General features: G+C 43.4%; 2 protein-coding genes across 2 annotated transcripts; both read right to left on the bottom strand.

Moving 5' to 3' along the window:
* Nucleotides 1-4,762: 4,762 nt before the first annotated feature.
* cbx7b (chromobox homolog 7b) lies at nucleotides 4,763-8,454 on the bottom strand. Its single transcript, XM_036532456.1, has 6 exons — nucleotides 8,104-8,454; nucleotides 6,875-6,918; nucleotides 6,582-6,647; nucleotides 6,396-6,462; nucleotides 5,182-5,521; nucleotides 4,763-4,983 (listed from the first exon to the last, which is right to left on the bottom strand). Exons 1-6 carry the CDS (start codon nucleotides 8,170-8,172, stop codon nucleotides 4,784-4,786), a joined length of 786 nt encoding a protein of 261 aa, XP_036388349.1. The 5' UTR covers nucleotides 8,173-8,454; the 3' UTR covers nucleotides 4,763-4,783.
* Nucleotides 8,455-8,956: 502 nt separating this feature from the next.
* LOC118780139 (josephin-1-like) lies at nucleotides 8,957-15,595 on the bottom strand. Its single transcript, XM_036532467.1, has 5 exons — nucleotides 15,510-15,595; nucleotides 13,422-14,257; nucleotides 13,034-13,162; nucleotides 12,641-12,835; nucleotides 8,957-10,921 (listed from the first exon to the last, which is right to left on the bottom strand). The coding sequence occupies exons 2-5, from the start codon at nucleotides 13,697-13,699 to the stop codon at nucleotides 10,819-10,821; spliced, it is 705 nt and encodes a 234-aa protein (XP_036388360.1). The 5' UTR covers nucleotides 13,700-14,257; nucleotides 15,510-15,595; the 3' UTR covers nucleotides 8,957-10,818.
* Between the last annotated feature and the right edge of the window lie 2,027 nt (nucleotides 15,596-17,622).

The raw sequence follows: 17,622 nt of genomic DNA, 5'->3' as shown, positions 1-17,622 counted from the left end.
CTTGCTGAAAGGAAGCAAAAAAAGAATGAACTGTTGCTCTGTTTTTATTTGATTTTTTTATTCTAATTATTTTGGTGGTCAGATTTTTTTTTTTTTGCCAATTATTTAATTGTATATTAAAGTATGTTTGTACCATTGGAAAAATACATGTACTGCTCGTGGGGTTTTTATTTCCTTCATGTTTGTCACCTAGATAGTGATGTTACCCCCCTGACTTAGGAATTGGGACCCTCCACCTCCCCATCCCATCTAGACACCCCTTTGCCACCTTCATTTTTCTGCCCTGGTCCCTCTTCAGCTTACATTATATTACATTATTGCCTTTTATCCAAACCAACATACATAAGTTACATGTGTACAGCTGGATATTGTACTGAGGCAGTCTTGGGTACAGCTGCAGTGGCCCAGCGGGGAATAAAACCGGCAGCCTTTTGGTTTACTAGTATTAAGGTTCCTTACCACTATGCTGCACTGCTGCCCTTAGCTGTCTTGTTTTGTTGGGAGTTTGGAAACCATTATGCGCTTGCAGTCCTTTAAAGCCGTGCACCTCAGATCCTGTGCGTTGCAGGCTTTTGTTTTTCAGAGTGCAGCAGTTGTATTTCCCCCACAGGTGCTCTGTGTTTTGTCCCAAGAGGCAGCTCTGCACCATCCCGAGATGCACAGGGTTTCAGCTCTTTGCAGAAAGTCTCGACTCTGAAGATGTGCCGGAGTCACAGGTGGCCCGAGTCACCCTAACAGGGGAAAGCTGTCTTAATGAAGCACGACCGCTGACTTCAGTGGCTGGTGTCACGTTTCTGTGATCGGGACCTTACACAGCGAGGGAGCCTTTGGACAGAAGGGAGCAATACCTTTATAACAATGTACTTCACACACCTCAAGGAAAGACTCCAGCTTAGTCACCGTGCCACGTTTCCATATAGTTTAGGTGACTGAAAGGGGCCCACGTGCAATTTAAGTTGCACCTCCTGTGTAAAAGGGTAACTCTAATTTATGGCCTGTGCATGTAGCTTTAGTCAGTGACGGTTGAAATGAGTCTTCAAATGCTGTACTTGTGCCTGTTTTCCATGTATTACAACATGTCCAATATCCTTGCACGTTAAGGTGCTGTTAAAGCCATCTGTGAAAGAATGCATCTCTTGAAATGGGGAACAAGCGAAGAGATTTTACAGTGAGGCCTGTTAGATGGAGGTCCATGCCTGGGTCCGTTGTGCCTCTGCAGTTAAGCTATACAAAAGACAGTTTTTCTCCAGAGCAGGGTTGCACACTGGGGATAGGTTAATCATACTTTGTGAAGTGTGTATTACTGCTTTGATCCTATGAGGCAAAGGACAATGACCTCTGGTGGTGTATAATGGAACTGCACTTGTGGGCAAGCTTCTTTTTCCTGGCAAACTTTTAAGAACCTAATGGTTTTCTGGCTTTGATACGAATTTCTGGTGCAGAAGTGTATGTGCTGTAAACAAAACGGACGAAATATCCTCAAACTGACAACACGGACAAAGGTATTAGTTGAGCACGTGTGACAAAAAATTCCATGGTATGGAATGTAATCAGCAATAAGCCTTAATGGCTAGGTCCAGGGTAGCTTGAGATGCCAAGCCTGGAACTCAGTCGTGCCTGTTTAAACTGAAACCCTGCCCACTAGGCTACTGAGAAACAGGCTTACTCCGGAACACAGACAGGCACTCCACGGACTTTATACTGCTTAATTAGCTACAGTTGGATTCTTGCATCCTAAAGCTGTTTGTGGGCATCCATGTGACTTGAGATTGAGACTCAAGATCTCACAGACCTCCATCCAGGCCTGGTAGTGCATGGATTCAAGGTCCTCTGAAGCTGGCTGATCCGAATCTGTGATGTCAAGGTCCACCTTTCCTGCCATGGACACCAAAAATAACCCAGTTGTGAGGGGCCTAGGAGATATGACATAAACTCAGCCTTTATGGCCTACCATCAGCGACTCTTAGTCTCTCCCTTCTCAGATGCCCGCCAGCTCCATACTGTCAAGGAGCTTATGGAGGTCCTATCAATGGTGGAGATCTGCTGGTCCCTGCACTGAATTGCTGATGCAGGCAATAGCCCATCTAACTACCAGGAAAAGGAGAGCACAGGACAAAGGCTCAGATGGATAGCTTTCAGGACGTATTCACAAACCTTAATACTAGTAATCCAGTACCCTCCACCAGTTCACTGCTCAGCCTGTCACCAGAGAATGATCAATCCACTGGACTCACCATGTGTGTAGCTTCAGTTAACAATCAGATACAAGAGTGTGTTCTTACCGACACCCTCAGCAATCTCTCTCTCTCTCTCTACCCAGCCTTCATTCCAGGGGATCCAATGCACAGTGTGAACAGCAGACACAGTCTGAGAGAGGAGTGTTAATGCCTGCCTCCATAACACATCAGCACCCCCTGTGCCCACACCGCACCAAAACTCATATTCAAACAGTGCGAGACAAAATGGTGAACATCAGTCACTACAAAATGTTTCCCACAAGTGACACAATATATGTGTGGTGTGTGTCTGACCTTTCAAAAAATATCTACTTGTTCTAAAAAAAAAAATACAATAGAAAATACAATCCACTAAAATATATAAAATATTGGCCACCTATTTATTTTAAGTACAATAAAAAAGCTGATAGAGTTCTATATGTTTACTTATACAAAGACAGAGAAAAAGTAATAATAGCTTTACAATATTCTTTTTTTTTCAGTTGTAAAGTGCAATTTGCAATTTTTTACTCAACAGTGAACAAAATGCAGCCAAAGCGCCCATGTATGCTAATCTTAAGTGTGAACAACTCCTACTCATCAATACAAGAGCATTAGCAATGCCAATCATAATTACAGAGTAAAAAAAAAAATAAAAATCTGCTCCTCCTCTTCACAAGTACACAAAATTCTCCTGCAAAATAAATAGATTACATTCAGTCCATAATACAAAAATAATGCCAGAGGTTTTTTTTCAGTTTTTAAAAATAAATGACACGTAAGAATGGTATTTTTCTCTTTCCCTTTATAGCCTGTAAACAAACTGCAGAGCTTCTGTGGTTTCGCTCTCTCCTCTTTGACTTCACACTTTTCTCTTCTTTCAGCCTGGAGGACATAAAAATGGCTGCCCCATCTACCCAGCAAAAAAGCAGGCGGATGGAGACTGAGGACAGTGTGTGATCAGTAGTGAGTGTGATGATAAAAATGTCAGGCAGGTTAGAGTGTGTGTGTGCGTATGGGTGTGTATGTAAAGTTAGTCTGGGTGTGAAAACAAGACTTTCACTGAGGGCACAAGTGACAGTAGAAACAGGGTTAGTTTAAGGGAAACAATATTTTAAATGGTGACTTTTTTTAGCAATACATATTCCATTGTGATTGTATAGAGGTGAGATATGACGGCAATTAATGAGCCACGCAGTCCTGGTCCACATTGCCCACAAAAAGCTATAGATGAAAATGTGTTGAAAGTCTGGTTTCCAATAAGAACCTAACTGACGTCCATCTAAATTTAACCAAATTGATTCTTATGATATCCACATCATTTTTGAATACATTCCATACAATTCTATGGTCAACACCATAGGAAAATAAAAATAATTTAAATATTATCAAGTACTTAACTGATTACTGTAGGTAAGATTAACAAAACACTTAAATACACATTAGTTTCATATACATCCCCAGGTGGCCTCTATGTCAAGGCCTCTGTACAGTATATCGAACATGTCACATGATTTTGTGCATTAACGGTCATCAGTTTGAGACAAATGGAACACATCAAAAAATGACACCTTCTCTCCCTCCTGCATCTTGCAAACTGAGCCCAACATGGTTATTCAGTGGGAATCCATCCCTTTCTGTGATCTGAAAACGTTTAACATCAAGTGTGATAAACATGTTAACAAGGTGATTTATGATACTCCAGGGGAAGACGGACAGATTTCTATCGCTCCAGTGACTCTGCAGTGGGTAACCCTGTGTGCGAGTGGGACAAGGCTGATGAGAAAAATAAGCCAAACTTAACAGGTCACCAACTATCACCATGGAGCTGCCCACCCAATGTCATGATATAAACACAGCAGGATATGTAATCTCTCCTGCCTGATTGGATGTTCCTACAGCATAAAAACACTGTCCCAGAAGGTCAGTACTAAAAAGCAATAGAGACTGTATATTTTGACTGCGATAACAGTCCAGAACAAGCATTTGATTTTTTTCATATTTGTTTATGGAGTATAGAAATAGTTAATGTGGATTTCACCTGAAATAAAATTGCCAGGGTCATTTATTATTTTATCGTTATTTTCAAACTTTTCATTGAATTTTAGCTGCAATGCTTAAAGTGTCCATCATGGGTCCTCTGTGACCACATTGTCAAATTCAACATGATTTTTTTTTTTACTCAATGTAAACACATACACTAGAAGTGCATTTAAGTGGTGCTAATTGTAAAGGAACACATATCATTCGGATAGTACTGCACCTACGCGTACATCTTAATATGTGTGCAATTGTATGTATCAAGCATGCATCGAAAGGGTCAAAGTCACAAACGGAGGAGGACATCGGAAGAGAAGAGAGATGGAGCGGACGGGTCTCTCAGACACGGGGCATGAGTCAGACAAGAGGAGGATGAGGAGACGGAGAGATGAAGAACCTGGGAGGTACGTGACAAGGCGAGACATCGGGAGGCTTGATTGATTATCCCACCTTCTCCGTGTCCCTCTCCCTTTGTGCTCCCTTCCCTCTCCTTCCTCCCCCCCCCCCCCCCCCCCCCTTTGTGTTTATCAGAACTCCAAGCCCCAGCCTCGAAAAAACCCTTTAGCTGCCAAGGCCTCCCTGAAAGTCACTGTCAGCGAGTTGATGGTGACGTCGGTCACAGTCACCTCCCCCGGGCCCATTACTGGACTCCACCCTTCTGACCTCTCCGTTGCATTCACTTCCTCTGGCCCCACCACGGGACTCCAGGCCTCTGCCCTGCTTGACCCTGAAAGAGGGAGGGAGAGAGAGAGAGAGCATTGCATTACAGCATTGTAAATTAGCACAGAGAAAGGACATCGTACAGTATGACACTCAATGACAGACTGACTGACCAGGCAGAAGTGTACAACTACGTCATAGTGTTTTCTGTAGCAAGAGGTTAACCCCACAAATTGCCTGGGGGAAAAAAAAAAACCACACTCACCAGTCAAAATGTCTCTGTGCATCTCTGTCACCCTATCCGCTTCCTGTATAGCCTCCTCCTCTTCCTCCTCTTCTTCCTCCCTCCCACCCCAGTCCTCTTCTGGGGGTTCCTGTGTAGGTGTTGGGGCCCGGGGAGGGGTGTTGAGGCGCAGGAAGGGTGACCCCCGCTGCTTGTTCTTGCGCTGAGCTAGCCGGCGGTAGAGCCCGCCTCCCCCCGGCCTGCACTGCTGCCCCCTGGCCCCTGGATCGCTGTCCAGTGATCGGGTGAGGGACAGCCGCAGGCGGGCTGGGGGCTTCTCCGAGGCCTTGTGGGCACTGCGGAGATCCATAGTGTAGATATTCTACAGGGGGGGGAGAGAGAGACAGCAAATTGTGGCTGTACGTACACAAACTGCCCAGGGGCAGGAGTATGAGATCACTGTGCCAGGACAAAGGCAGGTCCCATCGCATTTTTTAGTGAGAGAACAAGCAGCAATTGCACGCCTCCTGGCCCACTGGACACTGCAACATGAACGCAGCACTGGGACAGGAGCACAAACAGACTCACGGCAGAAGGACGAGACCAAAAACAGGACACTGACACAGCACTGGCATGAAAGAGCACCGGCAGGTGGACACAGTACATTACATGCATTGTGATGTACATGCATGCAGTACTGTGACAACAGCACAAACATCACAATGACACAGTACCGGGATGAGAGTTCACACAGACTGTCACATCACTGAGACAAGAGCCCGTCAGCATGCGGACACAGCACTGGGAAGAGAGCACAAACTGCGGACTGACATAGCACTGGGATGACTGCACACCAGGGTTCGAATTATGAGGGGGATTGGGAGGGTCTGACCCCCCTAATTAAGACTTAGACCCCCCCAAAAGAGGTAAAAACAAAAGTTTGGGGGGGTGGAAACAGTTATATATCCTTCTTACCTGTAATTGTAAATATTACAAAGTATGGTCCACCTTAGGGGTGTCTGAAATCGTATTACAAGATCGTTCCAGGCATGAATATGGGAAATATATTGTAATATTTACAATTACAGGTATGAAGGATACATAAACTGAAATGTTGTTTTTACCTCTGTTGGGGGGGGGGGGCAAGTCTTAATTAGGGGGGTCAATACCCCCTGATCCCCCCTGTAATTCGAACTCTGCTGCACACCAGCACACTGACACAGTACTGGGACGAGAGCCTGAACAGCACTGTGTACCTGCAGCAGCAGCCTCTTTGGTTTAGGGCCTCTTTTTCGATAACCAAGGGCTCTGTCCTTCTGCTCTCTGGTAAAGACAAAATGAGAAGGTGAGTGGGGGGGGGGGGGGGTGTATTGTGCTCTATGCCTTCAGAGAGACTGCAGAGAAAATGCCCTGTTAGAACGAGCGCTTTCGGTTTCACTCACTTCTCCTCATAGGCCAGGACCAGCCGAGGGTCGAGAATATGCTCCTCGGGCTCCCATGTGCTGTACCTGTCAGAGATGAACGTCAGCGCATACAATACACATGCATGAGGTGCTGCCATTTGAGCTGAACATCAGCAATATTAACAATAACAATAACAATTTCATAAAAACTGCATCCATAAGATGAGTGATGTCAGGAAGAATGATGCTGCAGTGTTCAGTTTCGAAAACAGCTCTGATCTGGTTCCCCACCCCTCACATGCAAAAACATTAAAGGGCTACGGTATGCTTACTTGGGCGGCCATCCTTTCCACTTCAGTAAGTATTCCACATTCCCCTGTTACATAAAGAGACAAAAAAAAAATCACTGTTGCAGTTATTTGCAAATGAAAGGCACACTTGCAATTCCCGCTAGAAAATGAATCAATGGCGAATTTCCTTTGGCATATATTGTACAGATGTAACCGATGACGTCAACTTAAAGGCTCGGCACCAGTGACAGCTATTATTGTGCTGACGTCACATGCACATGATCGCACTAGCGACAAAGAAAGCCAGCCTTGGATACTCCCCCCTTCGCCTAGCAAAACATTCTAGAATATTTTGCGACGCTATAGGGGGGTGGGGCCATGACAACATAGTAAGTAAATACAACACCGTTGCGCAACGTGCGCCACTGTGCCGTTCTCTCCAAGGCGGAACCAGCACTGATGACCCGCGTGCATTCTCATACCTTGTTTACATCGAAGGCTACCGATGTGCTGTAATAATCTAAGCAACAATAATGCAACATGAGCATCCATACAGCTAACGACGAGACAACACGTAATTTAACGAGGCACAGTCATTACCGAAATAATTACATCAGTAATCAGAATTGCATCACCAAAACCTAGTGTATGAATAGACAGCTACCGATGACGCAGACGTGTGTTAAAACCAATATTGTGCGAAGTTCATTTCATTTTATCAAGCAATGTGATTTTGTATTGTAACGGAAAATAAAGACGTTACGCGTTCACTGTTCGCCTTGACAAAGCCAGCGTTATCCTAATCTGACAATGTGTCAATGTATTCCCCGCTCTGTGCCTTTATAAATAAACTGCGTAGCACCATACGTGCTCACCCAGTAGTAGTTTAATCTCTCCTGCAGGCGCACGCACAATACTATGAAACGGTTTAGTGCCCATAATCGCCTTTTAGAACATGCATGCAACACGCAACGCAATAGCAATACACTTGCACATTAAGTTAAAGAGACACTCCCCACGCCCCCGCCCCCTTCCGTATGTTTATACCAGTAGCTAAAAGTAGCGGTTCAGGTGCGTTTTGTGAATTACTACATCGGATGAGTTAAAATGTAGTGCACTCTGGCTCGTGCTCCTATGCATTTGTATGCACATGCAGATAGCGAGTGTTTCTTTGAGTAAGACAGAATCAAACATATAAAGATGTGTAAACGTCTTAAAAATTGACAGGTATTACAACCGCGATACATACTCCAATCCCACTCATTTCTTACCTTTCTAACTCTCTTCTTGATTATCGATTCCACGGCAAACACTTGTTCGCCTATAGCTGATAGTTCCATCACTGTTGTGCCGTGCTCTACACACGCGTTGAGATAGAACAGATCGCTATGTTAATGTTCGTCCTAACACTCTCGTTCCTCCCCAAAGTACTTATAAATTGTAAATCCCGGTTGACACGTTTCAGAAACGCTATTCTCCACCCCCACTCCTCCCCTCCTCACTGAAGCGTTGGCTGGTTTCTGTTTTAGATGTTTTTTAACGTTTCATTTCCTGATATTTGCCCTTTCCTCCTGTGCAGTGAGTTTTCAAATCTGCGACACATCTGCACTGCTTAGCGCGTCCCCGTCCTGCTGAAAGCGCGTCCGCAACGCGCGCTTCCTTAAATCGAAAGCGAAGACACACGGGTCCGCGCACACCATGTTCAGGTTAAAAGATTGATGACGGAGCAGTTTTACTAATTTTGGATAATATTCTTTCAGCTTTAAGGTTGCTGGTATATTGCTCCGGCAAGTATGCTTACGTTAACTTGTAGTAAGCTTTACTACACTGCCAACATAATGGCAGTTGCTTTATCAGTAAGTATAAATGCACACATGACTGTCTTTTAAAGACAATATTTTGCAGGAGCTGTTTCCAACTTTTTTCAATGATTCCTACCCAATGTCCTGTACACTTACTTCCTGTGGGTTATCTTCCCCACAACACCAGACTGTCACACCCAGACACAAATAAAAGCCACACCTTTAAGAATGTATACATAAAGTATAGTAACAATTTTATTGGAAAACAAGAACAAAAAAAAATGACATTACCAAATGACATTGATTAACGTTTGCTGTAACCCCGTCTCCTTAAACAGAAGAGGTGGAAGGCAAAGCTGCGAGTGAGAGAAGGAAAATGAGGTAAAAAGCAGGGTAGACTGTCCTCACAAAATAGTTCAATGGAAACAAAATGCTCTGAAGTCAGCTCATTCCCAATGCACCTCAGTGTGCAAAGAATGGACCTTTTGGCCACACTCTGTGGCACACTATGTGCCGACAAGGAACACAGTGAGGAGTATTTTATGCATTGTCTGTAGATATGTTAAGGCTGTCTCACATCCTCAGCTCCTTAAGGTCATTTGACAGATAACTGTAACAACAAATATTAACAGATATTACTTCAGACCGCTGTGTTCAGTTTGAACCCGGCCATATTTTCTTCTTTTTTCTCCTTTCCTTTCATTCATATTATCCACTGTCCTTTTTCACCTTCATCTCTGCATAACTGCAGAACCATTTTTTTATACATTGCTCTCTCCCACCTATCTTCCATTGTCACTTCAGCCACGTTCGAGCTTTCATTACAGTTCCCATAGCACCTGTAGCTATGCCGACAACTTCACGTCAACCTCAGAACTAAATCTTTCTTTGATAACCGTCACTGACACAGACAATGTTTCCACTGTAGCACACTGTATTTCAGGTGGGTAGTTATTTGTCTGGGTACATACACTTCCATTCGCAGCACCTACATCAGACACCTGCTTGTATATATTCAGACATGATTCCCAACCTTTGGACAGCACAAACATACGTGGAACCATAACACAACTGCAGACTGCAGTACGAGAACATGATGATGGAGCCTCAGTTTAAGAAACTAAAAGGAATTAACAGTTAGACCCTTGCCGTTTGCAATATTTGCACTCCCTCCCTGTTCTCCGCTTCACTTTTTGATCCTGGGCCACAGAGCCTTACACCAACCCACACTCTCTTACATTCATTTTACATATTACAGCTATTAATAGCATCATTACATGATTACACAAATCAACCATCTTTATTACATTGTTTTTATATGGAAAATGGGATGGTTGTGTGTCCCCTTTCCATACAAGACCTCATCATTGACAGAGCATTCTCAGATTATTCGCCTTAGATCTGCAGAATGTATCCCCAGCAAATGGCAAGGGTCTCTTGTTTCATCCATCCAGGTAATGTGCTACAGGATCCACACAATTTATTAGAGCATATACGAATGGGCATAACTAACTGGACTGTTAAATGCTCCTTAATGTATTCCGGGATTATAACGCGTTTTTGCATTGTGCCAATTATAGTCCTAGGGCTGGCTGGGTTAGACAGTTAAGAGGGAGGCAGCCAACCAATGAGAACAGAGACATGACTGACTGGGCATACGAGTCTCAGGGGAGTGGTTTCTATTACGCCATTAAGGAGTGAAGGAGGACAGATTCAGGAAAATAGCACGAGAAAATCTGAGAGATGTGTAAGCAGATGTAAAGATGAAAAAGACGACAGGATGACGGTAAAGATGGGGAAAAAGTGACAGTGCAGAAAGAGAGAGAACAGGCAGAGACAGAAGTACTGACACACAGCCAGGCTTCCCCCTTTCAAACCACAAACTGAAGAAAAACAAAAAAAACATTCAACATTGAAAAACATTTTAAAAAGTACTGTCAGACAAAACACCAGTCTCAATGTCCATAAATCCATGTGTAGTGTGTTTTCAATTGTGTGAGTGTCTGTGGGTGCCCGACTCCTTTGCTGCTTCAGGTCTCAGTGGTCCAAGTTCGGCAGTGGGAGGGGAAACAGAAGAAAGTGTGACCCCTTGACTGTCTCAGTAAGAGCCCCACCTGCTGAAATATTCACACCCCAAACCTGTGCAGCAGCTGGACGGTGTCTCCAAAAAGCCAGCCAAAATATTCAACAGGTGTCAGACCTCCACGTCTGCTGAATTTCAACCTCAGCTGGCACAACCAACAGGAGCTCACAGTTCTTCCCTCGTAGCTCGCGACGCAGGAACTTCCTGTCATGTGACAAAGATCGAAGGAAAGGAAAAATCAATAAGGCCGGTAACAAGTTAAAGTCTTATTCACTTCAACAAGACCGACACATTCAGTTCCACTGCCTACAACTGGTCCCGACTCCCCACATGACGCGTGTTAATTGATCAGAATCAAATTCTCTGAGTCTTGGTTGAAAGATGTGACCATCCTGACCTGAAATCTGTACAGAAGGAGCAACATCAGTAAACAATCAGTAACGACAATAGTAATAACAATCTCCATTTTCACACTGTCGACTGCTGCAGTGTCAACTTAGTTGACTCTGCTGCAGTCTGTAACTCAGTGACATGAGGCAAACACTGATTGTTACATGTAGCCAAGATGGAGGCAACCTTGGTTTAGAGAGGAATGGAGCAGAACATTCCATCTTTTAGAATCCACACAGGAAATGCAGAGCATTTAAGAATGTTCCTGAAATAAATGTTGGTACAGAAACCAATTCTCTCAAACTAATGATACTTATTACCAAATATTATCACTGCCTCAATTATGTTCTCGTAAGCAAGAACACTTTCGGTGAGCTCCTTCCTTAATTAATTATCCTTATCACTGGCGGTGGTTCATTGGAATGTGTTTCAAGGGAAGATATATTTTTGAATCTAGCCTGGGATGGAAGTATCAAATTTCACATCAATTTACATCATTTCATTCACAGAGACCCCCATGGCTAAAGACGGAGTGCTGTGATATTTACTGATTTCTGTTGTGTGAGCTCAAATGACACACAATCTGCATGGTCTTGACTGCTGACAGAAAACAGTTAAAGGGATTGAAATCAGCTTTGAATTTTGAAATGAAATTTAATACTCCAAAGAGGAAAAAAAAAGGCCAGGTCATCAGTGAGGAATGTGCTCTTTCAGCTCTTCCAGTGTTGCACAGAGTCAGCTGTGATGTCACTTAACCCACTCCCCTTTCTTCCAGCTGTTTCAGAACGTCAGCTGGAGGATTAACTGAAGGATTTTCCAAGCTTGGTGATTAAAACAGAACATAACATTTTTTTTTTCATTTTTCACTGCATTTGCACTTTTTGAGGCACAATCTGCAGTTTGTTATAACTGATTTTATGCTTTCAGAGTTTGTTCACACACCCTCAACACTGCTCAGAACATTCTCATGCACAAGGCTTTCATTATGAGTTCACACATGCAAAACTTCTATTCGAGAACAATATGTCTGTTTTGTAATTGGTCTAAAACAGATCTTCGGTTAATTGTGTACGCACAAAGTCTGCATTTATACACTGAAGACCCAACAGACAAACAGACCTAACCTGCAGCCCTCCTGCAGGGCTGAGAGATAGAAACAAATAAACCTGCCAATACTGACAGAGAAACTCATGCAGCTACAGAGTTACAGACCTACAGACACAGTGCACAGATGCACTGACAAAAGGACACAGAAACTCACAGGCACAAATACAGCAAGGCACGGTCACATGGATACAGACAACTGCACACAGACTCTCAGGTCTAGATTCAATCAAACTTCATTCTTAGCTTCAAGAAATTTTACTTTTCCTCCCACAATACAGCAACGTGTTTGTCATTAATGTTTGTGACCGCCAAATTCTCTGAACTCTGTTTATGCTGAAAAATGAATACCACTTGGCATCTGAATATGAGCCGAGGTGTATAGAGACACTCAGGTAACAAACACAGACGTTGCCCTGGAGGATGTACCTGAGCTCATCAGGGGGGCCAATGGCGTGAGGGCAGCGTAGCTTAGAGTCCAGGTTGTAGTAGACCCCGCCCACCTCCCGAACACCAATCCAGTGCTGCCGTTTGAGGGGGAGGCGCAGGGGGCCCCAGCACAGGTTGGAGGGCACGTTCAAAATGAAGCCTGTCACATTGGGCAAGGCAATGTTGGACACATCCCTGTGGGAGAATAGCGCACACACGAACACAGCTTATAAGGCAGTGCACACAAACACAGCTTGAACCGGTATGTACAGTACATGATGACAGAGAGCGCACTGCAGTACATAAATATTTCGAAGAAATGCAATCACTTACCAAATAAGAGAGTATAAATATACTGTACAGTGCAGCAGTTATAATAAAACTGACTGTTACCTCCGCTTGTCCCACCACACAGCCTCATATCCACGTGTTTGCAGGGCGGCCATGATGACGTTGACATCGTAGTTGCCGTTACCCAGCATGCTCTTCTTGTGTGGTGTTACCAAAGTGCTGGGAGAGAGCCTGCATGGGTTAAAAGAAGGGAAGAATAGAAAGAAATCGAGAGACTGAGAAAAAGAGAGAGCGGGGGAATGGGTGGACAGGTGTTCCACATGCAGTGATATATATTTATATTTATATTTTATTTATATTCATTCAACTTCTGTTCTTTTGTGTTGGATGTCGCACTGGATAAATGCTAAATGAATGTAATGTAGTATATATACAGAGAGAGAGAGAGAGAGACCCACAGGTGCAGACAGACACTTGCTTCCTGCCTCACCTCTGGGAGATCTCCTGCAGCGTGTCCCTGCTGAAAGCTGTCCCGTCCTGGAAGACGTTATTGAGCGCGTGCAGAGCACACAGCTCACGGCGCTGCTTCTCATGGTAGATGGGAGGGGGTGGGGGTGGCGAGAGGGGCAGATCCGATGTTAAATCCGCCTCACCCCCCGTCCCACCACTCTCGGCTCCACCCCGTTTCTGCTTGCTCAGTTTCCATGGCATACAACCCAGCCCCGATAGTCCCCCCCTCCCCTTACCAGAACCTGGAGCACTCCCCATCACTGTCCCCTCCTCCCTCCACAGCAACCATTCAGCAGCGTGTGGGGGAGGAGCAAGGGGAGGGGGTTACCGGTAAATTAATGTTAAACCCTTTCACTTCATCCACCTCCTACCTTCTTAAAAATGGAAAGCAAACAGCTGAACTTGACTTGGAAACTGGAACTTGACCTTAAGAATCACCACAAAGTGACGTGCATGAAACTGCTGCAATAATGACAGCTGTATGACGATAAGCGAGGTGTGAAAGGAACAATAAAAAGGCAGATAGCCGGGGGAGAGAGATACTAAGTAAAACGAAAATACATATTCCTGCGTTCCACTTCCTCCATTTTGCTCTCTTTTCCAAATTTTCCAACTGCCTCTCCCTATCCCTTACGGCACAGCAGTTCTTTCCATTTCAAGGGAAGGTACAGTGTTCCAACATCTAAAAGATAAAATGAATAACTTCTGTTGGTCAGACAGATGCCCAGAACAGAGTTCCGTGATGTAATAGGTCAGTGCTGGCGGGCGAATAGTGAGGACGGCACCTCTCTCTTCTGTCTGCTCCCAAACACCATCCTGGGCAGAGAATAAAACACAAGACTAAGACAACAGCAACACAAAGTGCTGTAACCGTGCACACACATTAATACCTTCTGTCCTCCCATTCCCCCAATCTCTCTTTCTCTCAGTCTCTAGATTTCTTTCTATTTCTCCTTTCTTTTAACCCCACAGGCTCTCTCCCAGCGCTTTGGTAACACCGCACAAGAAGAGCATGCTGGAAAATGGCAACAGTCAGGAAGTAACAGTCAGTTTTATTACAACTGCTGCATTGTACAGTATACAATAAGTAAGACAATAAGTATACAATCACTTATTTGGCAAGTGACTGTATTTCTCAGCAATGTTTATATACTGCCATGCACTGTCAAGGGAGACTCACAGAGTGAGGGAGACTTCTAGGATTTTGCATCAGGCAAACCAATCGTCAGTATGGTTTGCATCTATGGCAAATGTAATTGTTCAACCACAAACTTAGTCTGTCTACTAGCCAGTAGATCTTGGCAGGTAGTAGTGTAGCAGTCAGTGTTAGACCAGTGTTAGACAGTTAGACCCTTAGGCATATATGTATCTGCTGCGGTAATGTAATAACTTTTTTTGGTTCCACTCACATCTGGCCAACCCAAAAACAGTAAGCTACAACTCAAACTGGCTCTTTTAACACACTTATCTCTTACGTCAAACAGAGATACATAAAGGAATATAAACAATACTGCAAGACACGCAGGTGAATTGATTTAAAAAGCAGAGTAAGATCTAGTTCCTTAGCTTGCTATCTGGACTGTACCTGCTCTCCACAAGGCCGCCTAGTATACAAAATGCGTTGCACAAAGGAATGAGACGGTCACTTTGCCACTAGCTAGTCAGACTTAACTATACAATTACAAGAAATTATTTAGGTACCTCACAAGACCCAGCCACACAAAACTGTGTGCAAGCTAATAGTAAGTGGCTAACTAAAGAGCTATCTAATCTAGTCATCGTTAGCTAGCCAGCATGCCAGTACTAGCCTGCATGACCACTAGATATGACAAGCTAGCTAACATAAACTAGAGGTTACCAGCGGACACAAAAACGAACAGCAACGAAATTGTTAACCACGGCCACTTAAAAACATTTTAGAGCTATCTAGCTAGTCTAGCTACACAATATCGTTCCAAAACACTCATGCCAGTCAGTAATTACAGCAATAAGTCCACAATTCTTAAGATTTTCCTTCCACATGCCTTGCCATATCCTTACAATAACATAAATGCTTGATTAACCTTACCTTGCTTGATTTATTTTCCTCCAATCTATTCTTTCTGGGGTATGTATTCCAGGGTATGTATTGCTTTTTCCTCTTGCCACCGTAGGTAACAGACTTCAGCAGGCATGCGCAAAACGTCATTCATTTTCTACTGGATTGTCATGGCTTGCGTCATCTACCAGCTGCGCACTGCCAGTCCTTTGAATGTGGGTTGTGTTCGTTGGCTTGTTAGTGGACGGTGTAATATATCCGAGGTTGCTACCCAACCTGTCTCCGCAAATGTTCGCGGCACGTGGTTGTATCTTCCATCGAAAATAACCTTGCAAAACTTTGTCGAGCTCGGCTCACGAGTATCTTTTCCCATTGCTTTTAATTGGCATTTCACATGTTTTCATGTGAAAAATGACATTCTAATCCTCTCATTTTCGTTTAATATCCTAAACCTAGTTTGAAAACTTGCATAGTACTAATCGTATCTTGTTTGTGATAAGGTACCGCCTATCATGAAGTATCTTAAACACTGTACGCTGGAGGATACATAGACAAAATAAACTGTAGTCAATGGTTGTCTGAACAACTCCTAAGGCAACATGTAAGCTGACTGACAACCAACTAAAACGCCATCAGATCCCTCCTCTCTTCCAACTCCCTGCACTCCCTCCCTACTTGATCATATGGCTTAGACAAAATAAAAGTTCTAACCTAACCTAAGGCATAGTAAGAAGTCTGGCACTGTTATACTTACCCCACACTCCTGCCAAACTATTCCAGTTCTCTACCTCTGGTTGCCCAGATGTCGCTTCCTTGGTGGGTTACTTATCTTGGTTACGTCTCTTGTCTGCTTTGGTCCTGAAGTGGTACAATGAGCTCCTGGTAATTGTTAGGGCAGTGGGGGGTCACTGCTTTGTGACACCCTTGCCCCCTTCTCCTCCTATTGCTATGGCAAGAGCTTTTGATAAAACATTACATATACAACTATTAGGAACAAAGGTATGGTGACAGTGTAAGATTTTGCTGTAATGGCGGAATATTTTGTGGTGATAGAAGCTTTATGGAGGTGCAGGCTTGGTGGATGAAAAATGGCAATAGTAACATATGTTTGTATTCCCATTTTTACAGCAATCTATCCCACAAGGGTGCTATCTTACATGCTACATCAGCTATGGCACTAATGATTTTAGCTACACACCTAACCCTACTGAATGCACTTCTTGTAAGTCACTCTGGATTGCCAAATGAATACATGTCAAAATAAACATATATGCTAATCACATTAATGACCTACTGTTGTACATCAAGAAAGGTAACTGAAACTGAAATGTGCTCTGTATGCTTACATATTTTCATGGTTACTATTCTTATTTTTTGTTTCTAAGACCAGCTAAGCTTATGCTATGGTACCATATGAGCTGACGGAATCCCAGTAACAAGTGCTTCCAACGCATAATGTACTCATATCTACAATATGTTTTAAATGTACTGTTGGCCTACTTTATTAAATGTTAAGTATGTGAAACATGTACTCTTACAATTAGCATGTGAGACAGTGAAACCCAGCTTTTGATTTCCAGGTAAATTTTCACCCAACCACAACTGGTAACAGTATCATCAATAAAATGACCAACACATACATTACATTACATCATTTCTTCCAAATAAGTGTATCACTATGCTAAGAGCAGTTATCGCGAAGTATTACAAGAGGTCAGTAGGATATGAGGTAAGTGCTAAACTAGTGTCGAGTGCTTCTTTTTTCTTTTTTAGAAAATAGGGACACAGAAGATAGATACAGATAGACAGAGAAGAAGGTAGACCAGAGAAACAGCTTGAAAGGATGAATTTTCAGCTTTCTCTTGAAAGCGCCCAGAGAGTCTGTTGAACGAATCTTGGCTTACCAACCATACCATTATATACCAATACACACATACCATGACTCATATAAAACCATTTTGAGTTCATTGCCATTAGATGGCTGTCCTTTCTTTCAGGCAGCTAGCCAATGAGTGGTTTCACAGGGTAATGTGAAAGACATGAAAAAGGTTCAAATGCAAAGGACTAAATACTAAGAAAGTAAAACAGACCATTTCAAAAACTAGGGAAATTAAAAATACATGCAGCATTTAAAAAAAACAAG

Source organism: Megalops cyprinoides, chromosome 1, assembly GCF_013368585.1.
Source record: "Megalops cyprinoides isolate fMegCyp1 chromosome 1, fMegCyp1.pri, whole genome shotgun sequence".
Taxonomy (NCBI): Eukaryota; Metazoa; Chordata; class Actinopteri; order Elopiformes; family Megalopidae; genus Megalops; species Megalops cyprinoides.
The sequence above is the reverse complement of the archived record's forward strand: the minus strand, read 5'-3'. Positions and strand labels throughout refer to the sequence as shown.